Here is a 22,173-nt window from a genome sequence, read left to right on the forward strand (position 1 = left end):
ACTATTTTGGTGCAAAATCGCATAATTTGACAATTTGTATAGTAGTTTTGAAATACTAAATACAAATAGTTGCATAATTTGTCAAAATTTGCTCCGTACAATTAGTGTTGTTAATTGGTCGATGAGAGTTGAGATTATTAAGAAGTCGTTAAAAGGATCATTTTGAATTTTTCACTATTTAATTTAATTACAATTAAATGTTCAAGGAAAAAAATGGAGCTTTGTGAAAAAGTTTTTTGACAACCACGAACTAATATAAAATATAACGTGTTTTGTGTATTGAAATACTTCACTTGGGTTTTGTTGGACTAATTTATACGTTTTAATGTTACATTTGCAACTCTGATGTTTATTCCCGCAGGAATAAACGATGATCAAACTGCGCGTAATCCAAAAAACACTGGGACTGGTTTAAACGCTAGATTCAACATTCTCGAGGCTTAATAATTAATGACGTCACGAATGAAGAGCTCGCAGTGGGAAGGTACTTGCTTATATTATTATATATCATACATAACTTATAACTTATAACTTATAACTTATACATTATACATAACTTTCATATAACTATAAGTGTATTCAGCTTGATATTTTCATTTTACGATAAATTATTTGACTGAGCGATAGCTTTTTTTTATCAATAAACTTTCAAATTGTTACACAAATACATCATTTTATTTCAAAGAAAATATCGCCGAATGACCTTACATGCCTTGACAAGTGACCGAGTGTAAACAAAATTAGGGACACCGAAACACCAGTTGACCAGTATGCAGTAAACTGATCAGTTCAATCAGGGATTGAAGGATAATTTGTGTTTGATAAATAACATAATATAATAAATAAACAACATAATAAATAATATAATGTTACTAATGCAAGCTTTTGCGATAAAAATCTCCGATCCTGATTTATGACTATGAGTATTTAAAACTTGACTGAGCGATAGCTTGGGATTGAAGGATGATTTGTGTTTGATAAATAACATAATATGATAAGTAAATAACATAATAAATAATGTACCTTACCTTTAGGTAAGGTACATTAAGGTAAGGTACATTATTTATTTATCTTAAGTTTAGAAATCTTGGCAGCGCACCAAATGAGTAATATTCCCTTTATAGAAAGTTATAAATAGAATTAGCAATAATACAATTTAGTGTAGTAATTTATAGTATGACTTGTGCCTTTTAAAGCGTAATTAACTTCGAATTTCTGTATTTTCAGGGAAAGACATTGATGCAGTTAAACTCTTGGAAGTTTCCCCCAAAGAATTTGATTATAAAGGTTAAGAAGTCCGGTTAATTAATTTTGTTAATTCTGAATTTTGAAAATATGTGTTTTTTGACCAATTTGTTGATGAAAGAATAACGGTTGACTATTTTGTTTTGGTCTTCAGTTTACGTTTTGCATCGTTAATGTTATGTATTTTAGAATTTGTCGTAATAACTGTGAATGGCGAATATTGAATTTAATTTGTCTAACAGTGCACATTATTATAATTTAAGTTCACTGCTTACATTTCTTATCCGAATATGAGGAACAACCATGATTACATGTCCGTCATTTAACTGTCCATGTCAATGTACAAACTGCAAAACGAGGTCATTGTTTTATAGCTTTTTAGGACAACGGGATTACAGCATCTAAGAAATAAAACAGATCAGTGATCAGGTTATTTAAGCTCTGATATTGATAAACGAGTTGTGCTCAAAACGACATCGGTAAAATTAACTTATGAAATCTAAAAGTGAAATTGAGCGTGCTAAATCATTTTACACGTTTTAATTACACGTATTTAATTGGGACTTGGACATTTTAACATCAGTTGAATGTTGAAACCAGCTTACATTACATGCACGGAGACCCTTCACCCCAGATTGTAATGTTCATAAACATTTGACTCACGCTTGACGCTGCAACCCCTTTTGATCGCGCGCGCGATCAAAAGGGGTTGTCCTAAAATTAAAAAGCTAAAACAATTGGACAATATTTTAATTGAAATTTTACTCAATTTCATTCTGATAGTGATAAAATTTTGAAATTGATCGGATGATATTTGACTATAGTAGGTATAGTTTGATTGGAGGATTTTGCCGCTTTGACACGCCGCGCAAATTAGTATTCTTGCTTCGCATCGAAGCAAGACTATATCGTTGCTTTATTACAAAGCAACGATCTGGAAGGGTTGACATCGTCAATCAAATAGTTTGAAAGGTGCTTACTTGGCAGTTGGCCGGATATCATAACAATAATATCGGCTCATCATGAATTTCACATAGCCATGTGTCTACGCGTACTGCGTGACGAGCTTGTTTTACGAAAGGGCTCTGGTTAGAGCAAGCATGAAACGTTTAAAAAAATGATTTCTAGGGAAAAATTCAAAGGGGGGGGGGGGCCCGGGCCATGATTAATTACGTAATATTGCTGTCAGTATCAGGGGGAGGGGGGGAGTTGACTCTTGACTCTTGATTACGGTTGATTACGCCTAGTCCTACCGCGGAGGGCCGGGGGGGGGGGGTAAATTGCTAAAATAATGATTAGGGACCAATGGCATTTACTTATATGTTATACTTATATAGGACGTCCGCCAAAATTGCAAATTTTCAAACCGATCCCGGCCCTGTCCGGTTGTGTCCGATTTTTCAAAACCGCCCCCTCCCCCGGACGTCAGGATTTCCAGCTACTTTTAAGAGTAAAAATAAAACCAACTAAGATTTATTGTTTATAAAATTCAAAGAGCTGAAACGTTCGTTAAAATTTGTTTCGATCTGGTATTTTATAAAATTAAAGAGATATATTTGGAGATCGGCGATTCAAAAATGTGATTTTTTCAGAAGTAATAGTACTCATAGTTACCCAACTCAGGGATCGAACTCACGCTGTGTTTGGAGTATGGTGGAGTGAAAACTTAAGAGTCAGGATTCAATTTGGATAATAACACAAATCTAGTAAATACGTGTACAGACACATTTTTTTCTTTCGCACCAATAACGTATTTTTTCAAAATCGCATAATAATCTTAGACGACTAAGAAATAACAAACATTATAAATATAACATTAATTAGATAATTAAAATTAAAACACCGTTTGGTTTGTAAACTTTTTCTTTATCGGTTACAATTTGTATGTTCATAATTTTCACGCAAACAACTAAACTGGAACGTGAATTTTTTTCTCGTTCTTAAATTTCTAACATTTTAAAAGTTCAATTAAATACCAGCTACCAGTTGATTCTGGTGAATGTAGCTTCATGTTAAGTAGTAAATATTATAAAAATTGTATTTATTTAACCGTTGGACACGATTACTCATAAAAGTATCGATTCCTATGAATCTTTCAAAATAAATACAAATATCGTAGATTAGTTCACAATCTAGATAAAAATAACGACATTAGATTAAGCGCTTAGCTAGAATTCAGGCGATGGCAAAAATGAAATCTTCTGCGACTTCAACTTCACGATAATCACCAAAAGATGCTAGCAGAGGACTGAAGGTTCCCATTGATTACCTTCCATTGAATGAGTCATTGGCGGTTCATGACTCCAATGAAAGTGCTAACATTCACTTGCACCGATGATAACGGCAATTGGTCATCACCTTTATAGTGAGTGCGATCAGCTACACAAAATCAGATTATTCAGCCGTGTGTACAATTATTTGATAAATATCAAGAGTCCTATATATTTCTAATAGATTTTGACCTCAAACCATCCAAATGAATTTTCTGAACAATTTATACTGATGCAGGGTGCTGTCACGCTTGAAACAAAATATATAAGCGGAAGCTTGGCTCAGACCCGTGGATTATCCCCCACGTTACCCTGTCCAACTAGTCCCAATCTTTGGATCGCATTCTCGGAAGGAACAGGTTGTATGAACACAACGTTTGATCTCTTGAAGCGTGGATTGGTAATCAGTTTCAGACTGACTTGTTCAGTTGTTTCAGGTGGCTACAGATAAGAGAAAGGTGAACAGTGCTGCTACCAGATATGTTCCATGCAGACTATCAGCTCCATTTCTGATCTGAAAGTTTGGGGTGAGTACGTTAACTTAATAAGCATACAATTAACGGTGAGTACGTTAACTTAATAAGCATACAATTAACGGAACTTTTTTGGACATAAAAACATAAAAAGTCAGTACGTCCAAGTTTCATAGAGTTTATTTTAGATTCAATTAGACATGTAATTTTGTGACGATTTCAATGCGGGTTGATTAAACATGTCAAAGAATAAATGAATTCAGATTTTGCAGCTTCAATAGGTAATTTACCGAATCTTCAATAGCGTTGTTTGTGTTGTTAACGTCCACCACATTCTCCTGATCCTCCACATCATTAATGACCCGGTAACTTGGGAAGGTAGTTTTGTCAGCAGACCGCCACGGAGGAGACGTGGAGAAAACAACTATCGGCCCTGATATCATCGTCTGACCTGATCACATATCATCTATAAGTTCAAAACACAAGAATTTAGAATATATTTTCCCCTTTAACTTCTCCCGCGGTTCTAATTGGGGTATGGAAGAGAACTAATCTCTTCCGTTACCTGTGTTAACAAAACTCTCTCGCTATTGTCATGTGAATGTAGCATTGAACTATTATTGGCTTGCTATGAACATATTATCATCGTCTGAGAAACTGCTTTTTTGAAAATTTACTTAGCTGGCGATCTGAGAATAATGCACATTTTGAGTTTATAGTGTGGTCCATGCTCTTCTAGCCAGCTTTTGTTTATCATTTCAATATTTGTAATTTTATCAGTTGACGTGGCTAGACAGAGAATGAGAATATTAAATAAAAGTTGTTCTTGCACAACGTCGTGCTAAGGGAACCTCGCCTCATCAAATTGGAACCTTTTTGTTTTCTGCGAGCTATTGAAATTAACCCCAAATGTATCTTTCTTTTTGGCTTTCTACACCAGCTCGTATACTTTCTACACACAGAACTATGCACCAGCATATTCTGTTAATTTATTATTTAATGTCCCTTGCTAATTAATAATTGCCCGACTTATGACTAGTAGGTATGTTGATACGTGTCAGAGCCTAGATCGAATATCGGGACCTTTAACTATTTAACTATTTCTAGGTGTATGATCCACAAAGAGAGTGGAGTTCAGTTAGGTAAGATAATTACTATTTAACAATTGGGGCGCCTAACTTTGGTGAGGGACGTCATTATAATGTTGATGGCTACACTGCAGTGCCTTCAGTTACTTCATCTCATCGAACCTTTTACTTAGTCTCAAGTAAAAGTTTACTCAGTTTCTGAATAAACGTCTTCCATTCGAATTCTAGATTCCATCAACTCCTATTTTGAGAGGCTTTTTTATTGATAACCATTTATGTTGTTGTTTTCTTTGAGCTTAAATTTGGATGTCTAAAATTATGATTGTTCCAAACAATTGCATGTGCAGTATAATACCATAAGGGATTCCTCAGATAACCATTTCAAATTAAATGTGTGCATCGCCGCATTAAACCTTGGGAAACCCATCTAAAATGTGTTGTGCGCATCGAATAGACTGCCAGTACAATTTGTACATAATCTTCACCACGTCATTGCAAATTAGTTACACGTCCCAATTCAACATCACGTAACTGTCCAAACTGCAACAACTGTACATTCCAAGTATAGTCATTAGTCATATAGTCTTATATTCGCGTTGCCGATCTAAAGATTTGAACTAAATTCTTCCCAGCTAGAGACTATGCGATGAAATCACGGCTGTTTATCCTGAATTTGATTACATCCATAATTTTAGTCTCGTTTAATATCGCAGAAACAGTCGTCGTTCAAAGAAGCCAAAACTGCATCAAGAAAACAAAGATTTCGAACCAAAACTTTAATGACGATGTCGAGGAAGCTAGAGATATCCTTCAGCTACAATCGAGGTCAGTTGGGGCAAAGCGATGGAGGGGAAAAAAAGTTCTTTACAAGATTGAAAACATGCCTGAATGCAGCGATGGATTAACGGTAGCAGATGTGAGCAAGATAGTTGATGCAGCAGCAGGAGAATGGAACAGCATCCCTCGAGCCAACGTGTTGTGAGTCATACAGCATAATACATGTTAATACCTTCCAGCACTGAATTTTACATCATAAAAACTTTTTAAAGAAAAATGCTATTTTACTGGGAACTTTATTCTAGTGAACTTACAAATTATACTAAAATTATTTCGTCCACCTATTTTCAGGCTAATTAATGTGGATGCAATTTAAATAATTATTGTATCGATAAAAATGGATTTTAAGGCATAAGGAAGCATTGTTGAGTTCTGAAACCAAGTTTAATCGATTTCTCGTGCAATTTTAGGTCAGGAGTGGTCATCAAAATAAATTTTGAATAAAGTCGATATTTTGGTAAATTTCTAGCTTTCTGTCAGAAAATAAATCTTCGTTATATTAGGGGTAATTGGATGTAACTACAGTACAGCTGTACTTACGTCTTACACCCACTTTCACAAGCATGCAAGCTCACCTGGTCCGAAGAGCGGGAAACGGAGAACGAGCTCTGGTGACGTCATAGTCACGTGACCTCAGGCTCATAATCACGTGACCTCAGACCCAATCAATTGGGTTCTGGCCTGTTCAGCCCCCTGTCACCCGATCTTGAGGTGACGTACGACAACTTGTTAACCCAATCGATGTCTGGAGGGCTGCAAATTTTCACATGCCAAACTCACAACGGTTTTTCGGAGTTGTGCGAGATGACGACACATAGAGGCCGCAGAATTATGAGGACTACCAGATCCTGGTGGAACCTAAGCGATCCATGATATCACGACAGGCCCTAGGATGCACTGTCAGAGGAAGAAAAGAAATCAGACCCAACTATTAACATACGTGTTAGTTTCCTGCCATGTGAACATAAGGACCCAACCCTGAAACTCGACCTGGACTTCATTCCGTGTGGGGGTCAGTTTGGCCATGCAATCCACTTCGGGGACATCCATCTGAACTCCTTCATGACATGGACTGATAAAAATAATCTACAGGAAAAGTATATCACAGAAAGTGAGTTTGTGATGCCTAATCTTTATGCGATTGTGTTGCATGAGTTTGGGCATTCTCTGGGATTGTCACACTCACAGTTTCCAGAACAAGTAATGTTCGCACATTATGGAGGGGACAGAAAGCATACAATTCAGAAACTTGGTACCGAGGATATGCAGAAAATGCAGGAGCTCTACCAACCACAACAGTCATGCAGGGACAAGTCTGTTTTCTGTCGGAGTAGAGGTACAAGCGTGTGTAAAGGAGCAGAACAGCGCGCGGCGTGTCCCAACACGTGCGGGGACTGCAAGTGTGACCCAAACACTCCCGATGAGTACCTCAAGTGCACTCCTGCTATATGCTCTGGGTCCTCTGACTTGAAGCTGCTCTGCAAGAACACGTGCAAGTTGTGCGAGAAAACATGCTCCAGTCTGCCGGTAATCAGGAAGATAACATCCTCGGCAGTGTTTCCGGTTAGTGCCGGTACATTGATCACAGTCGGTTGTCAGAGAGGAAGCGTTCTGACGGGTGATACTGCTGTAACTTGTGTCAGTGAAAATGAGTACTCATACGAAACAGAACCACGATGTGTTGAAGGTATGTTTTTAGGGTCATTTCGATACAACTCTTGAAATCAATGAAACAATAAGTTTCCAATGAAGCAATAAGTTGTATTTTACATTCCTTTAATCATGACAAGTAGTTGATTTTAGTGAGACAGAGCAGGGGGCAAAAATCGTAGAGTTATTCAAATTTAGCACGCGCTTTGGCCCCCCCCCCTCTTCCTACATCCCTAACACAAAGTTAGTTTCTTAATGTTAATGATCTTAGAAAAATGTCTACTTTACAGCAAATGCTTAAATTTCTTTGACAACTATCTGACAAGGAGAAGATGACTCCACTGTTTACTTGATTAACTATAAATATTTTCAGAGGAAGAAGAAGAACCGGAGGAGCTAGCAAAGTGTAAAAACAAATCTAAAAAGTGTGCAAAGAAACTAAAGAATGGCAAAAAATGTAAAAGCAAATGGATGAAGGCAAATTGCCAAAAAACGTGTAATCAGTGTCCAGCAACATTATAGGCACAATCCTGCCTTGGAATGTATACTAAAGCTTTTTGAAGGATACCTTGAATGTCTTTATTAAAAGTGACGTTATTTGGACGATTGAAATTAGTTAAATTGTATATCTCCTCAGTCTTCTTTTTTTTCATATTCTCTCTTTGTTAAAAAATTTCACTCATCTCTCGTATAAATTCATGTTACTTTTTATATATGACTTGATAATCAAATTTAACGCATAAGCAGAAATGGAAACAGTGTGTTTCTTTACCATCATCTGTTCCGTCGATCATCAAATTTAATAGAAAAGTATTATGAATAGAATGATAAAAAGTAATACATAGTATACTATAAATGACAAAAAGTAATAGTATACTAGAAACGACTTACTGATAGATTTAAACTTTGTCTGGAAGGTAATACTGAATGTATACTAGAAATGACTTACTGATAGATTTAAACTTTGTCTGGAAGGTAATACTGAATGTGAGTCTACTGGACGTCTTCGGGAAATGAAGTGAGCTGCACTGAGTTCGGTTATCAAACGTTGTGGCTGTTATTTGGTACGATCTGGCGGTCTCTTTAACTGTCTTTCCGTGTCGCTGCCTGAGGGGTTATTGAAAATATATATATATATTTCATATATATATACTATATATATATATATAATATTGCTAATATTACCAATAATAATGTGGGTATAAACGTATTAAGTATAAACGCGGATACTCGTGAAGAACGGAGTGTTTACTGGTTATAAATTCATACTCTATTCTTGATGTGATGGAAGAAAGCTGCTGGGGTTCACAACATTCCAACACACCATCTCTTCTATTTAGTTACTTACCAAAACAGTTACCATAGTTACTTACCAAAATATCTTAGTAGGCTCATATTTTCCAGTATAACAGCACTTCATAGAGGCAGTCATTGAGGTCTCCCCTGCTAGCCCATCACACACAACACCTGGGAATACATTTTTATCAGTTTAACAAGACCACCAAACATTAACAAGTTCTGAGCTGAAATTGTGAAGAATGCAGATGGTCCTCTGAAAACAACTTGAATTTATTAAAATTATCACTGTCTTAATTCCTTACTGCATGTTAAAATAAATAACCCATTAGTTCAAATAGTCGAATAAAAACGTACTGGGTGTATCGACCTCAGAAACCGCCGAGAAGTTGTTCCTGTCCACAATGAACATGCAGGTCCAGGACCCGGGTCCGTCCACTCTATCTACTGTTAGGATGGACAGCATGGAGTTGTTCGTGAATACTCCTGTCTAAATATTAGTATTGTTAAAATATAGGGGGGGGGGGGTAGTGTTGTAGTGGGGGGGGGGGGGGGGGGGGGGGGGGGGGTAGTGTTGTGGGGGGGGGGGGGTAGTGTTTATCCCTCCACTCTATCTACTGTTAGGATGGACAGCATGGAGTTGTTCGTGAATACTCCTGTCTAAATATTAGTATTGTTAAAATATAGGGGGGGGGGGTAGTGTTGTAGTGGGGGGGGGGGGGGGGGGGGGGGGTAGTGTTGTGGGGGGGGGGGGGGTAGTGTTTATCCCTCCACTCTATCTACTGTTAGGATGGACAGCATGGAGTTGTTCGTGAATACTCCTGTCTAAATATTAGTATTGTTAAAATATAGGGGGGGGGGGGGGTAGTGTTGTGAGGGGGGGGGGGGGGGGGGGGGGGGGGTAGTGTTGTGAGGGGGGGGGGGGGTAGTGTTGTGGGGGGGGGTAGTGTTTATCCCTCCACTCTATCTACTGTTAGGATGGACAGCATGGAGTTGTTCGTGAATACTCCTGTCTAAATATTAGTATTGTTAAAATATAGGGGGGGGTAGTGTTGTAGTGGGGGGGGGGGGGGGGGGGGGGGGGGGGTAGTGTTGTGGGGGGGGGGGGGGTAGTGTTTATCCCTCCACTCTATCTACTGTTAGGATGGACAGCATGGAGTTGTTCGTGAATACTCCTGTCTAAATATTAGTATTGTTAAAATATAGGGGGGGGGGGGTAGTGTTGTGAGGGGGGGGGGGGGGGGGGGGGGGGGGGGGTAGTGTTGTGAGGGGGGGGGGGGGGGTAGTGTTGTGGGGGGGGGTAGTGTTTATCCCTCCACTCTATCTACTGTTAGGATGGACAGCATGGAGTTGTTCGTGAATACTCCTGTCTAAATATTAGTATTGTTAAAATATAGGGGGGGGGGGGGGGGGGTAGTGTTGTAGTGGGGGGGGGGGGTAGTGTTGTGGGGGGGGGGGGGGTAGTGTTTATCCCTCCACTCTATCTACTGTTAGGATGGACAGCATGGAGTTGTTCGTGAATACTCCTGTCTAAATATTAGTATTGTTAAAATATAGGGGGGGGGGGGGGGGTAGTGTTGTAGTGGGGGGGGGGGGGGGGGGGTAGTGTTGTGGGGGGGGGGGGGGGGGTAGTGTTTATCCCTCCACTCTATCTACTGTTAGGATGGACAGCATGGAGTTGTTCGTGAATACTCCTGTCTAAATATTAAAATATTAGTATTGTTAAAATATGGATAAATTTGTTTATTCTTGACCAATCCATATCCAGCCCAGGATGTATAAAACATGTGATAAGAATTAACTTACAGATATTCCATATCCAGCCCGGGAAGTAAACTCCTCTATTTGAACCCTTCCATTAGTCCACATTACGTAATCTGGTGCTTTGGGTGTGTTTTGTAGCTGACATGACAGTTTAGCAGCATCCCCCTGACTCACAACTGCATCTGTTATACTAATACCTGTAATTAAACTTGTTATAATACCTGTTATAATACCTGTTATAATACCTGTTATAATACCTGTTATAATACCTGTTATAATACCTGTTATAATACCTGTTATAATACCTGTTATTATACCTGTTATAATACCTGTTATAATACCTGTTATAATATCTGTTATAATACCTGTTATAATACCTGTTATAATACCTGTTATAATACCTGTTATAATACCTGTTATAATACCTGTTATAATACCTGTTATAATACCTGTTATAATACCTGTTATAATACCTGTTATAATACCTGTTATAATACCTGTTATAATACCTGTTATAATACCTGTTATAATACCTGTTATAATACCTGTTATAATACCTGTTATAATACCTGTTATAAAGTAGTGGATGACCTTGCTGTACGGCAAGTTAAACAAGGATCTGAAACTACTAGGTTCCGTACAGACTCAACTCTGCACCCGTGTCAATATGTTCATTATATGCAAGCCTCTTGATTTATAATCACCGAGTCTAGTAATTGTTTAAGAGAGTTCTCTGGCAGTTACGAAACTCGAGAGACTGTGGGATACTGAAGGGAAAAGAAGCAGTTCTAACGAGCTCTTCTCAAACACAAGGATATAACTTGTGAACTCGGCTAGTATATATGAAACATTTGTCATGGAGTTGTAGAGGGAGTTATGTGCCTCGCCGGGCTACAGTAGTGGATGACCTTGCTGTACGGCAAGTTAAACAAGGATCTGAAACTACTAGGTTCCGTACAGACTCAACTCTGCACCCGTGTCAATATGTTCATTATATGCAAGCCTCTTGATTTATAATACCTGTTATAATACCTGTTATAATACCTGTTATAATACCTGTTATAATACCTGTTATAATACCTGTTATAATACCTGTTATAATACCTGTTATAATACCTGTTATAATACCTGTTATAATACCTGTTATGATACCTGTTATAATACCTGTTATGATACCTGTTATAATACCTGTTATAATACCTGTTATAATACCTGTTATAATACCTGTTATAATACTTGTTATAATACCTGTTATAATACCTGTTATAATACCTGTAATTAAACCTGTTATAATACCTGTAATTAAACCTGTTATAATACCTGTTATAATACCTGTTATAATACCTGTTATAATACCTGTTATAATGCCTGTTATAATGCCTGTTATAATACCTGTTATAATACCTGTTATAATACCTGTTATAATACCTGTAATTAAACCTGTTATAATACCTGTAATTAAACCTGTTATAATACCTGTTATAATACCTGTTATAATACCTGTTATAATACCTGTAATTAAACCTGTTATAATACCTGTAATTAAACCTGTTATAATACCTGTTATAATACCTGTTATAATACCTGTTATAATACCTGTTATAATACCTATTATAATACCTGTTATAATACCTGTTATAATACCTGTTATAATACCTGTTATAATACCTGTTATAATACCTGTTATAATACCTGTTATAGTACCTGTTATAGTACCTGTTATAATACCTGTTATAATACCTGTAATAATACCTGTTATAATACCTGTTATAATACCTGTTATAATACCTATTATAATACCTGTTATAATACCTGTTATAATACCTGTTATAATACCTGTAATAATACCTGTTATAATACCTATTATAATACCTGTTATAATACCTATTATAATATCTGTTATAATACCTGTTATAATACCTGTTATAATACCTGTTATAATACCTGTAATAATACCTGTTATAATACCTGTTATAATACCTGTTATAATACCTGTAATAATACCTGTTATAATACCTGTTATAATATCTATTAAAGGAAGATCAGAACTTTAACATAAATGTAAATATTTAGGGACTATAAGCTAGAAACTTTATTATTTTAGTGGTGTTAACGCACGGATCTGAGTGTAGGAAACTTCAAACTGCAGGTATTGGTCGGATATTCTCCCAAAATCGTCGAAGTGAGGTTCACATACCCCCAGTTGAACCGCCTCGGTACGTCTCACTGCATATCCTGGTAGGTTGAGAAATGGGAATTATATGGTTGCAGGCATTTTCAATGGTACTTTGTTTAAAATTAAAGAATGAAAGCGGTAAAGTTAGGTTGCCTACCATTACAGTAAACCTACCGTTTACATCTAAGCACTGCTGTAGAGAGGAGCTCTGTATTGTAAAATCGTTGAGAGACTGAGATAATGCTACCCACTTCTGGGCCTCACTCTCAGTACATTTGTCCAGAAACAGCTTTGGGTCACGCCCGTCCAGGTTCACTGGGGTCAGACACAGCCTGAATATATTGCTCATTCAATTAGAGAGGGGGGGGTCAAACACAGCCTGAATATATTGCTCATTCAATTAGGGAGGGGGGGTCAAACACAGCCTATTAGTCTTTGTAGTGACATTTAGAGCTAAAATCTGAAGAGCTTTGTTTTGGGAACTTTTAACCCCTTTGAAGCTATTTAATGGGTAATACTTTTACTATAAAATATTGGTATATCAATACCCAGCCATTAAAATGAGGTATTTAATGAATTATTTTCATCCTAATTTTGTTAATACATAAGTTGTGATCCAGTGAAAGGTAATTTTAATTTCCATTAGTATTACTATTTAGATCGTTTAAAGTTACGCTTATTTTGAGCATCAACCAAGAATTACACTAATTTGTATCACATTTCTTCAACGATCTTATAATCTTATAATCTGATTATTCTCGCTGAAATCCATTTTAGACTTAACTGCCATCTATTAAAACTCTCGAGAAAGTTTAACGATCAGAGAAATCGTTTTACTTTGGATTTTTTATCGAAAAATAAAATTAATCAGGGATGAGATCATAAATGATGATTTCTTAAATTGTTTGTGAATTGAGAGTAAAGCTATATTTAAAGTGGATTATTATTATTACCAGGTTGATGAGACCACCAGACATCTTATACTTTATAATAAAACAATGAGTGAGGTAATGGGGGGGGGGGGTAGAGTTGTGGGGGGGGGGGGGTAGAGTTGTGGGGGGGGGGGGGGGGTAGTTTTGGGGGGGGGGGTAGAGTTGTGGGGGGGGGGTAGTGTTGTGGGGGGGGGGGGTAGTGTTGGGGGGTAGTGTTGTGGGGGGGTAGTGTTGTGGGGGGTAGTGTTGTGGGGGGGAGGGGTAGTGTTGTGGGGGGGGGGGGGGGGGTAGTGTTGGGGGGTAGTGTTGTGGGGGGGGGGGGGTAGTGTTGTGGGGGGGGGTAGTGTTGTGGGGGGGGGGGTAGAGTTGTGGGGGGGGGGGGGGGGGGTAGTGTTGTGGGGGGGGGGGTAGTGTTGGGGGGGTAGAGTTGTGGGGGGTTGTGTTGTGGGGGGGTGGGGGGGTAGAGTTGTGGGGGGGGGGTAGTGTTGTGGGGGGGGGGGGTAGTGTTGGGGGGGTAGAGTTGTGGGGGTAGTGTTGTGGGGGGGGGGGGGGGGTAGTGTTGTGGGGGGGGGGGTAGTGTTGGGGGGTAGTGTTGTGGGGGGGGGGGGGGTAGTGTTGTGGGGGGGGGGGGGGGGGGTAGTGTTGTGGGGGGGGGGTAGTGTTGTGGGGGGGGGGTAGTGTTGGGGGGGTAGTGTTGTGGGGGGGGGGGTAGTGTTGTGGGGGGGTAGTGTTGTGGGGGGGGGGTAGTGTTGTGGGGGGGGGGTAGTGTTGGGGGGTAGTGTTGTGGGGGGGGGGGTAGTGTTGTGGGGGGGGGGGGGGGTAGTGTTGTGGGGGGGTAGTGTTGTAGGGGGGGGGGGGGTAGAGTTGTAGCACCTCTCTCAGACGTTTGTAGGTTTATAACCTACCAAGACGCGCGCCGAGTTGGACTCGTCGACGGTCAGCTCTAATATTTGAAACAAATATTTTATGAGTATTACCCGTTAATCAGAAGTAAAACTCACCCGAAGTGGAAGTTGACGATCTGTTTCCTGTCATTGAGTCTCCACACCTGCCTCAGGTCGGTCTGGTTACAGACAGTGCTCACAATTACGCTTTCATTTGTAGCCTCGTAGCAGTTCTGCACCTCCCTCACAAAGATCCGGCCCCAGTTACCCCGCAGGAATTGGCTATCTGAGGGAAAATGGACTGGTAAAACCCTTTAAGGCTAAAGGAAATGATTGTCAGGGATGAAGGAAATGATTGTCAGGGATGAAGGAAATGATTGTCAGGGATGAAGGAAATGATTGTCAGGGATGAAGGAAATGATTGTCAGGGATGAAAATGACCCTAATTATAAATATTGATTAAGTCCTTGTGTCATTACAATTACCACGTTACATGACGTGATACTTGTAGTTTGCTGTAGTTTACTGTAGTTTGCAGACAACTTACAACTCTGTTCAGTGTTAATGGCAGAGATATCTCTCCAACCTAGCACCGGGCAAACAACCACCAGGAAGCACAAGCACAGCACACTAGCCAGGATTGTATTCAGATAGGGAGGGAGGGAGAGCACGTAGCTGGGTATACTGTTCCTTCTTTATAGCTTTAGAAATGGGTGTTTTACTTTTACAGACCCTCTTGTAAACATTATTAAACAATCATTATTTAGTTTTAACTTACAGTTACAACCGGTGGATATTTTAAATTAGAGTTTTGACGGTTAAAATATTTTTAACGCGGCTATGGTTTGTTTTTCAAAATGATAAAATATGATTGGGTTACGATGAAAGAAAAATAATAAAAAGTACAAGTTATTATGTACTTTGTAAGCTGATATCCGTTTGATGGTTAAAAAACAAATCAAATAAAAGAATATTTCTAAATTCAACCTGATTTTAGCTATTTACAAGAATGCTTATCAATCGAAGGTAGGTAAAGAGGTAAAAAGTGAACTGAATATTTGGGTGTGGATGGAGCAACTTTTAAACAACTAAAGAACGTTCCGTGTATCCGATACAAAAATGATAAATACTCCTTATTGTTTGACAAAACGTGTTTATTAAAACATAATCGAATTTCAATTATTGGAAAACGAATTTAGGGTCGATGTAATGATGTGATTTGACAATTAGATAATGATATAATTGATTGCAGTTACAATGGCACTAAATTTATAATAGAAATTTAATTGATTGACTTGGCAGAAAAGAATGAAGCTAAAAAATATTTGATGGACTTTGTTGTGTGTAAGAATAAATCGTGAAAACCACACATCACAAAGGTTATAGAACCATTCCTAGATAACACAAAGTTAAGACCGTAAAGAAAGTGCTGAACATAAAATATTCAACTAATGTAATCAATTGCAATAGAATATATGTTGAAATTTGTTTAAAATAAGATTAAGATATTCGAATACCACACATATAATACCACGTGAAATTCCACATATAACTTCGTACCATACTCTCACAATATCCAGATCATGAACTTTATCCATGAAATGTTGAAGAGGATGATCAAATGTAGACAGTAGAGGAGCAATGAAATTACCCATTCAGTGATAAACGAAGATACACTTAATGATTTATTTGTTATCGCCGATATGAGTCATGAATATTTATGGTAATTGGAATAATTATCCGGTTTCTGACAACTATTTGAAGATATCTGAAAATCAATGAAATCAATAGCGAAGGGTAGGAAATTTTATAAACTCATTCATGCCTGCATATATTTCTAAACACGCGGAATGCAGTTTACGCACAGTAAAATGGATTAACTAGAGTCACCTTCAAAAGCAAAAGCCAGAGATTCAAGGAAAATGGGCTCAAAGTTTGGCAAGAATGTTACAAAATTACGGGCATATAATATATGTAGGTATGTATAATTGATAACAAATTTTGAAGCTTGATTCTCGATCTTTCGGAAGGTGAACTTAATACTGGGGCAGGACGTAAGAGGACCACAACGTTTGTTTATTGGATCTCAATCTAAAATCTAATCAATGGTGTAAAGTCAAAATAAGATTCTATGTGATTAATACTTTAATATATATCGTAGAAGATCAAAGAAACCAATATGACAAAATGAGTCAGCTGAATATCACTATAACTGGCTGTATAACAGCGACCTGCGCCACGTTGTCATAGCAACCTACACTGGGCCACATTGTCAAGCGTGCCGGAAGTAGTACTGCCAGTAGTAAACTTAATGGAACAGGGAGGAGAAGCAGGGAGTACCTCCTCACAATGAGTAGGATTACTGGCTAATGGTGGGATATTATCATTATAACAATGTGACCTGCATCTGGTCTGTCAAGAGCATCCTTCAAACTACTTCCTCCATATGCACATCCCCTGATCAGCTATTTTAAATAAGCTATCATTAAGGATGGTAACCATGCTTATATGAATAAACCACCAGTGCCCGAGTAATAGCTATACTTGGTGCAGCTGCTATTATCCCCCTCCATTGTTTCAAACCTTATAAACAATGGAGGGTGGAATATCTCACTGGAGCACTACAGGTGAGTGTGGGAAGCATCTCGTAAACAGCAAGTTCGTGTGAATTTAGCAGAGCTCAATTGTATACAATGATAATTATATCTAAACTAACCCTCCGAAAATAGCAAGTAGTAATAAGGCTCCGTGGTTGAGTAGCCAATAAGCTTGCACTCAAAAAGGTAAGGTACAAGAATTCCACATGAATATGTGGAATAATGGAGAACAGAGTCTCCAGAGAGAACACCTGCTCCACATTTGAGATGTTCAGTCAGGAGTCAATCATCAGATTAAATAGGTGTTACTTAACGTACCGGATAATGCTGGGTCGTGTGTATTTTCTATACATAAACAAAATTTAATAAAGATATTGCATTGTGAAATGACTGCTGTTGAGTTGAGGTATTGAATAATTACGTAGCTACTGCAGATGGGTTTACATAGGACCGTTCAGGTAATAAAAATTCGATCAAGGTTATTTTTAGATATATTCCATTCGAAACATTACCGTTAATAAATAAACCAAGATTATATTCCCAATCAACTCCCCCACCCCCTATTGTAATATATATCGTATGGCGAAGTACGAGTTACTACTACGAGGAGTGCTATCTCACAGGCTGTTTTCTCAGATGATTCTTAACCCTAACCAAGTTTAAAATGATAAACCTAACCCAGTTTGCAATGATAAACCTAACCAAGTTTACAATGACAAACCTAACCCAGTTTGCAATGATAAACCTAACCAAGTTTACAGTGTAAACCTAACCCAGCCTTGTCACGCCCCAGAAAATGGTGCAACTGCGGAATTGTGGAGTTCAACCTTCAAGACGCGGCAATGCTGAAGACAAGATAAATTATAGTTTAATGTAGTTCCTGGAATAGCTGAGTCTGGTTATATAATCTATAAAATGTATCTCAACAGATAACAGTAAACAATCGATCATCATCACGACTGATCAAATGCAAACAACTCATATCAAAGAATTTAGAATGTAAATTAAATCAAAGTACAAGGACACTGACTCATCTAGAAAATGAAAATTCTAACCTATAACCGATTAAGCAATTAAAAGTGATATAATGAATAGTTACAGTATGCGACGAGTAGAATAAATGAAAAGTAACGAACTCCTCTACACCAGGTGTTACTACCCGCACAGAGCCTACTCCGTATAATGTTACAGGTTACGGAGTACATAAGGAGCGCGCTGCACAACGCTAGATAACGACTAGTTTAACGACCAGTAAATTGTGTGAGCTATTTATAACACTCCCTCAGGACATGGTAATGGTATTAATGACAATGAACTGTCTAATAAAGGACAAGTACCCCTCAGTACCCAAACGAGCGTGCACCAAGTTATAGGTACTTAGAGAGTGTTGCCTATCCACCTATTGTTCAATTAATCAAATACACGATTAGTTCAAGGCTAGAACCCATGCTCGGATTACTTCAAATCCTATGATTTTATAATCGGGGGCACATTCCATTTAGGTACTTAACAGTGCTACTCCGCAAAACCTGACTGACATCTGTTTAATGTAAATTGCATCTAAAAATATACAGTATATGACTTAATATAAACAGTATGAACTGTATGATCTAATATAAACAGTTATTAAGTTGTATTTTGGGTGGTGATACTAATTGTTAGAAAGCCGCGCAAAGAATTTCAATTTTTAAACAGAAAAATTTGAATCAGTGTTATGTCTTTTTCAAAGTGGCTTTAGTATATTAATATTGTGCATGTGGTCAATTCTGCTGTTTACCGTGAATATAATGATGAAAACGATACCCCTCTACCTCGAATAAATTGGAAATCTGAACTCTAGGAGTCCTGTTATAAAAGTTATGGAAATGCAATCAGACATGATTCAGGACGATACGAGAATCTTTTAAACTGGCGAATACTAATATTATTTGTAACTTGAATTGGTAAATCTTTCAAGCCTCTTTAAATTAAAAAAATCCATGGATTTCACGAATACTAGGAATATTTAAAGCCAAAGGTTACACATGAAAGTAGGAACTTTCAGATTTTTGTTTATTTGAGCGTAAGGGCGAATCAACCAATGACCATATAATGCCGAAGATAGTAATTTCTTGAAAATTCAATGGTAGGATTGACTAATTACACTATCTATCTTTAGCACTGAAGGATCTTGAGTATCGAATGACCGTATATCCGGAAAATACCTAAATCACCTCTAAGATGAGACACCAGGGGTCGGTTCCCTGAAGAGAAGCAGCATAGAAACAACACTACAAAAATTCAACGGATTTTAATTTGGACGGACCTTAAACGGACGGAAATTATTTGAACGGACATTAAAAATAACATGAACGCTAGGGCCTCCAGCGTTCAAATAAGGTCCGATAAGGTATATACAACAGGAACACACACTACAAAGGGATATAATTCAGTACTGTGCCCTAGTTGAGTGTGTACCACAACCTAGCACCCTGCCTAAACGTTCGGAGCTCCCAGACCTATGTAATATGTGGCAAAAAGGGGGAAAAAACGCTTACCCAGGATAAATGTTGAACTGACTAATTTAAATAATATTCTTTAATATATAATAATGCTTCTGATACTCAGGAACGGATTACAACTTTACAGGGCTCGGATAGTTCCGAATGACAAATTGTTATCCGGATAAAATGAACAAATGTTCACTGACTCAGTGCGTGCTGATCTGATGATCTGTTACCCGATTATGCTTTCAAATAAAGCTGTTTAAATGGCGGTATACAAATTATGCGAAAAAGAAGGAAGGAATGTAACAACTAACAGACCAAATTTGAGTCAAAGGAATTACTATAAATCAGGTGAGGTCCGGCCATTTGGAATATCTTCAAATATTTCAAAGATTTTACAAGTGCTGAAGGAATAATATGAATATTTTGACCTTCAAGTTTACGCAAGGACATCGAGCTGAGTGAAGCATTTTATACTCAAGTTGTATGGGAAAATTAAAAAACTTGGTGAGTAATCGAAATGAGCTGTATCTTTTTATTAGGCTGAGATGAAAATATTCTCAAATTGTATCACTCTTTTAATTCTCATTATCTTGTGATCCATATTAATTCACTGAACTAGTGGATACCAGAGGTAGTTATACTAATTATACTAATTATACTAATTATACTAATTATACTAATTATATTTATAGTTATACTATTTATAGTCTATACTACCTCGGGTATACTCATAACTAACATGATAAGACTACTCAGTATATCAGTGAATGTTACGGTCACATGGTAACTATAGAAGTAGCCAGAAAACACTGCAGGTATAATTTATAACTATTATTATATCAGCAAACGACCGTGATGAGAATTTTAAAATGGCCGGGACCAGTATTTTAACCGTATTTGGACACCAAATTTAGCAGAATCAACTATTAGTGCGGAAGTGATCCATGTTTAAGATGGCGATTTGTTTAAGATACAAAATTTGTTGAGTTTCATATTATGAATGATATGATTTATATTTTCTAATAGAAATTTTTTCCCGTCACGCTGCAAATTTTGTCTAAAATCTCGATAGAAGTTGTATCTAAAATCCGGTAAAATTGGTATTTTGGCCAGGACCGGGATTTGATAAAAAGTCCAATCCCGGCTACGGGATCACGGTCGATCTCTAGCTGTATTATATATAACTGCAATAACTAATAAGACAGTGTTCCCGCTCTACTGTAAACTATGAATGCAGGATCTGTACTCCCTTGCAGTTAGTTCCTCCTTGTAGTTACACGCACGTGTCTTGTAAATAATCTAATTCTGTATTCCATTGTTCGAGCTCTTCTTGAGGAACAAAGATCAAAGTGAAAAGTAGATTTCTTCAAGACGCGTATACAGGTATAGTAGTACTAGTGGTGTAGTACAGGTAGTACTAGTGGTGTAGTAAGCTATTACCCTTGTCTATTACCCTGTCTATGGTGAGACCGACAGACCTATAAAGCTAAAAGAGAGCTAGAGACCTAGAGTACCGTAATACTGTATGTTAAAACGGTTCCCAATAAGAGTTGTGCGGGTCTAGGAACACATGATAAGAGTTGTGCGGGTCTAGGAACACATGATAAGAGTTGTGCGGGTCTAGGAACACATGATAATAATTGTGCGGGTCTAGGAACACATGATAAGAATTGTGCGGGTCTAGGAACACATGATAAGAATTGTGCGGGTCTAGGAACACATGATAAGAGTGGTGCGGGTCTAGGAACACATGATAAGAATTGTGCGGGTCTAGGAACACATGATAATAATTGTGCGGGTCTAGGAACACATGATAAGAATTGTGCGGGTCTAGGAACACATGATAAGAATTGTGCGGGTCTAGGAACACATGATAAGAATTGTGCGGGTCTAGGAACACATGATAAGAATTGTGCGGGTCTAGGAACACATGATAATAATTGTGCGGGTCTAGGAACACATGATAAGAATTGTGCGGGTCTAGGAACACATGATAAGAGTTGTGCGGGTCTAGGAACACATGATAAGAGTTGTGCGGGTCTAGGAACACATGATAAGAGTTGTGCGGGTCTAGGAACACATGATAAGAGTTGTGCGGGTCTAGGAACACATAATAAGAGTTGTGCGGGTCTAGGAACACATGATAAGAGTTGTGCGGGTCTAGGAACACATGATAAGAGTTGTGTGGGTCTAGGAACACGTGATAAGAGTTGTGCGGGTCTAGGAACACATGATAAGAATTGTGCGGGTCTAGGAACACATGATAAGAATTGTGCGGGTCTAGGAACACACGATAAGAATTGTGCGGGTCTAGGAACACGTGCATTTTGCAATTTCTGGGCCCGAAGGAAAAAAAGTATAAAGAGCATCGCACAGTAAACAGAGAAACGATTTGAAGAGGTTCAAGTGTAGAGGGTATCTGGTAAAATGGAAGGACTCAGTAAATATATACTAGACGGAGATTTGATCGGA

General features: G+C 38.0%; 3 protein-coding genes across 7 annotated transcripts in view; 2 read left to right on the plus strand and 1 right to left on the minus strand.

Moving 5' to 3' along the window:
• LOC134824379 (uncharacterized) overlaps window positions 1–1,463 on the plus strand; it is an 87,247-nt gene extending 85,784 nt beyond the window's left edge. For 3 of the 4 annotated variants that reach the window (XR_010161395.1, XR_010161394.1, XM_063836277.1), the window contains 2 exons: window positions 362–484; window positions 1,228–1,463. Coding sequence is in view for 2 of the 4 variants with exons in the window: in XM_063836277.1 (XP_063692347.1) it covers window positions 362–444 (83 nt within the window). In the remaining 2 variants the exon portion in view is untranslated. Of the gene's footprint in view, window positions 1–361; window positions 485–1,225 lie in introns of all 4 variants that reach the window. The other variant, XM_063836279.1, reaches the window with a different exon arrangement.
• LOC134824377 (uncharacterized) overlaps window positions 1–8,355 on the plus strand; it is an 84,390-nt gene extending 76,035 nt beyond the window's left edge. Inside the window, exons 2-5 of one of the 2 annotated variants that reach the window (XM_063836275.1) lie at window positions 5,710–6,054; window positions 6,205–6,216; window positions 6,804–7,600; window positions 7,937–8,311. In XM_063836275.1, the coding sequence (XP_063692345.1) occupies window positions 5,723–6,054; window positions 6,205–6,216; window positions 6,804–7,600; window positions 7,937–8,085 (1,290 nt within the window). In that variant the 5' untranslated portion in view covers window positions 5,710–5,722 and the 3' untranslated portion in view covers window positions 8,086–8,311. Of the gene's footprint in view, window positions 1–5,709; window positions 6,055–6,204; window positions 6,217–6,797; window positions 7,601–7,936 lie in introns of those variants that run through there. The other variant, XR_010161393.1, reaches the window with a different exon arrangement.
• Window positions 3,091–22,173, minus strand: part of LOC134824375 (uncharacterized) — a 34,278-nt gene continuing 15,195 nt past the window's right edge. Inside the window, exons 3-11 of the mRNA XM_063836274.1 lie at window positions 14,733–14,901; window positions 12,974–13,131; window positions 12,742–12,858; window positions 10,666–10,820; window positions 9,217–9,349; window positions 8,937–9,030; window positions 8,513–8,670; window positions 4,279–4,439; window positions 3,091–4,029 (exon numbers count right to left, since the gene is read on the minus strand). Of these exons, the coding sequence (XP_063692344.1) occupies window positions 3,949–4,029; window positions 4,279–4,439; window positions 8,513–8,670; window positions 8,937–9,030; window positions 9,217–9,349; window positions 10,666–10,820; window positions 12,742–12,858; window positions 12,974–13,131; window positions 14,733–14,901 (1,226 nt within the window). The 3' untranslated portion in view covers window positions 3,091–3,948. The remainder of the gene's footprint in view (window positions 4,030–4,278; window positions 4,440–8,512; window positions 8,671–8,936; window positions 9,031–9,216; window positions 9,350–10,665; window positions 10,821–12,741; window positions 12,859–12,973; window positions 13,132–14,732; window positions 14,902–22,173) is intronic.

Source organism: Bolinopsis microptera, chromosome 12 (assembly GCF_026151205.1).
Source record: "Bolinopsis microptera isolate Bmic1 chromosome 12, MBARI_Bmic_1.0, whole genome shotgun sequence".
In the NCBI taxonomy this organism is placed as follows: domain Eukaryota; kingdom Metazoa; phylum Ctenophora; class Tentaculata; order Lobata; family Bolinopsidae; genus Bolinopsis; species Bolinopsis microptera.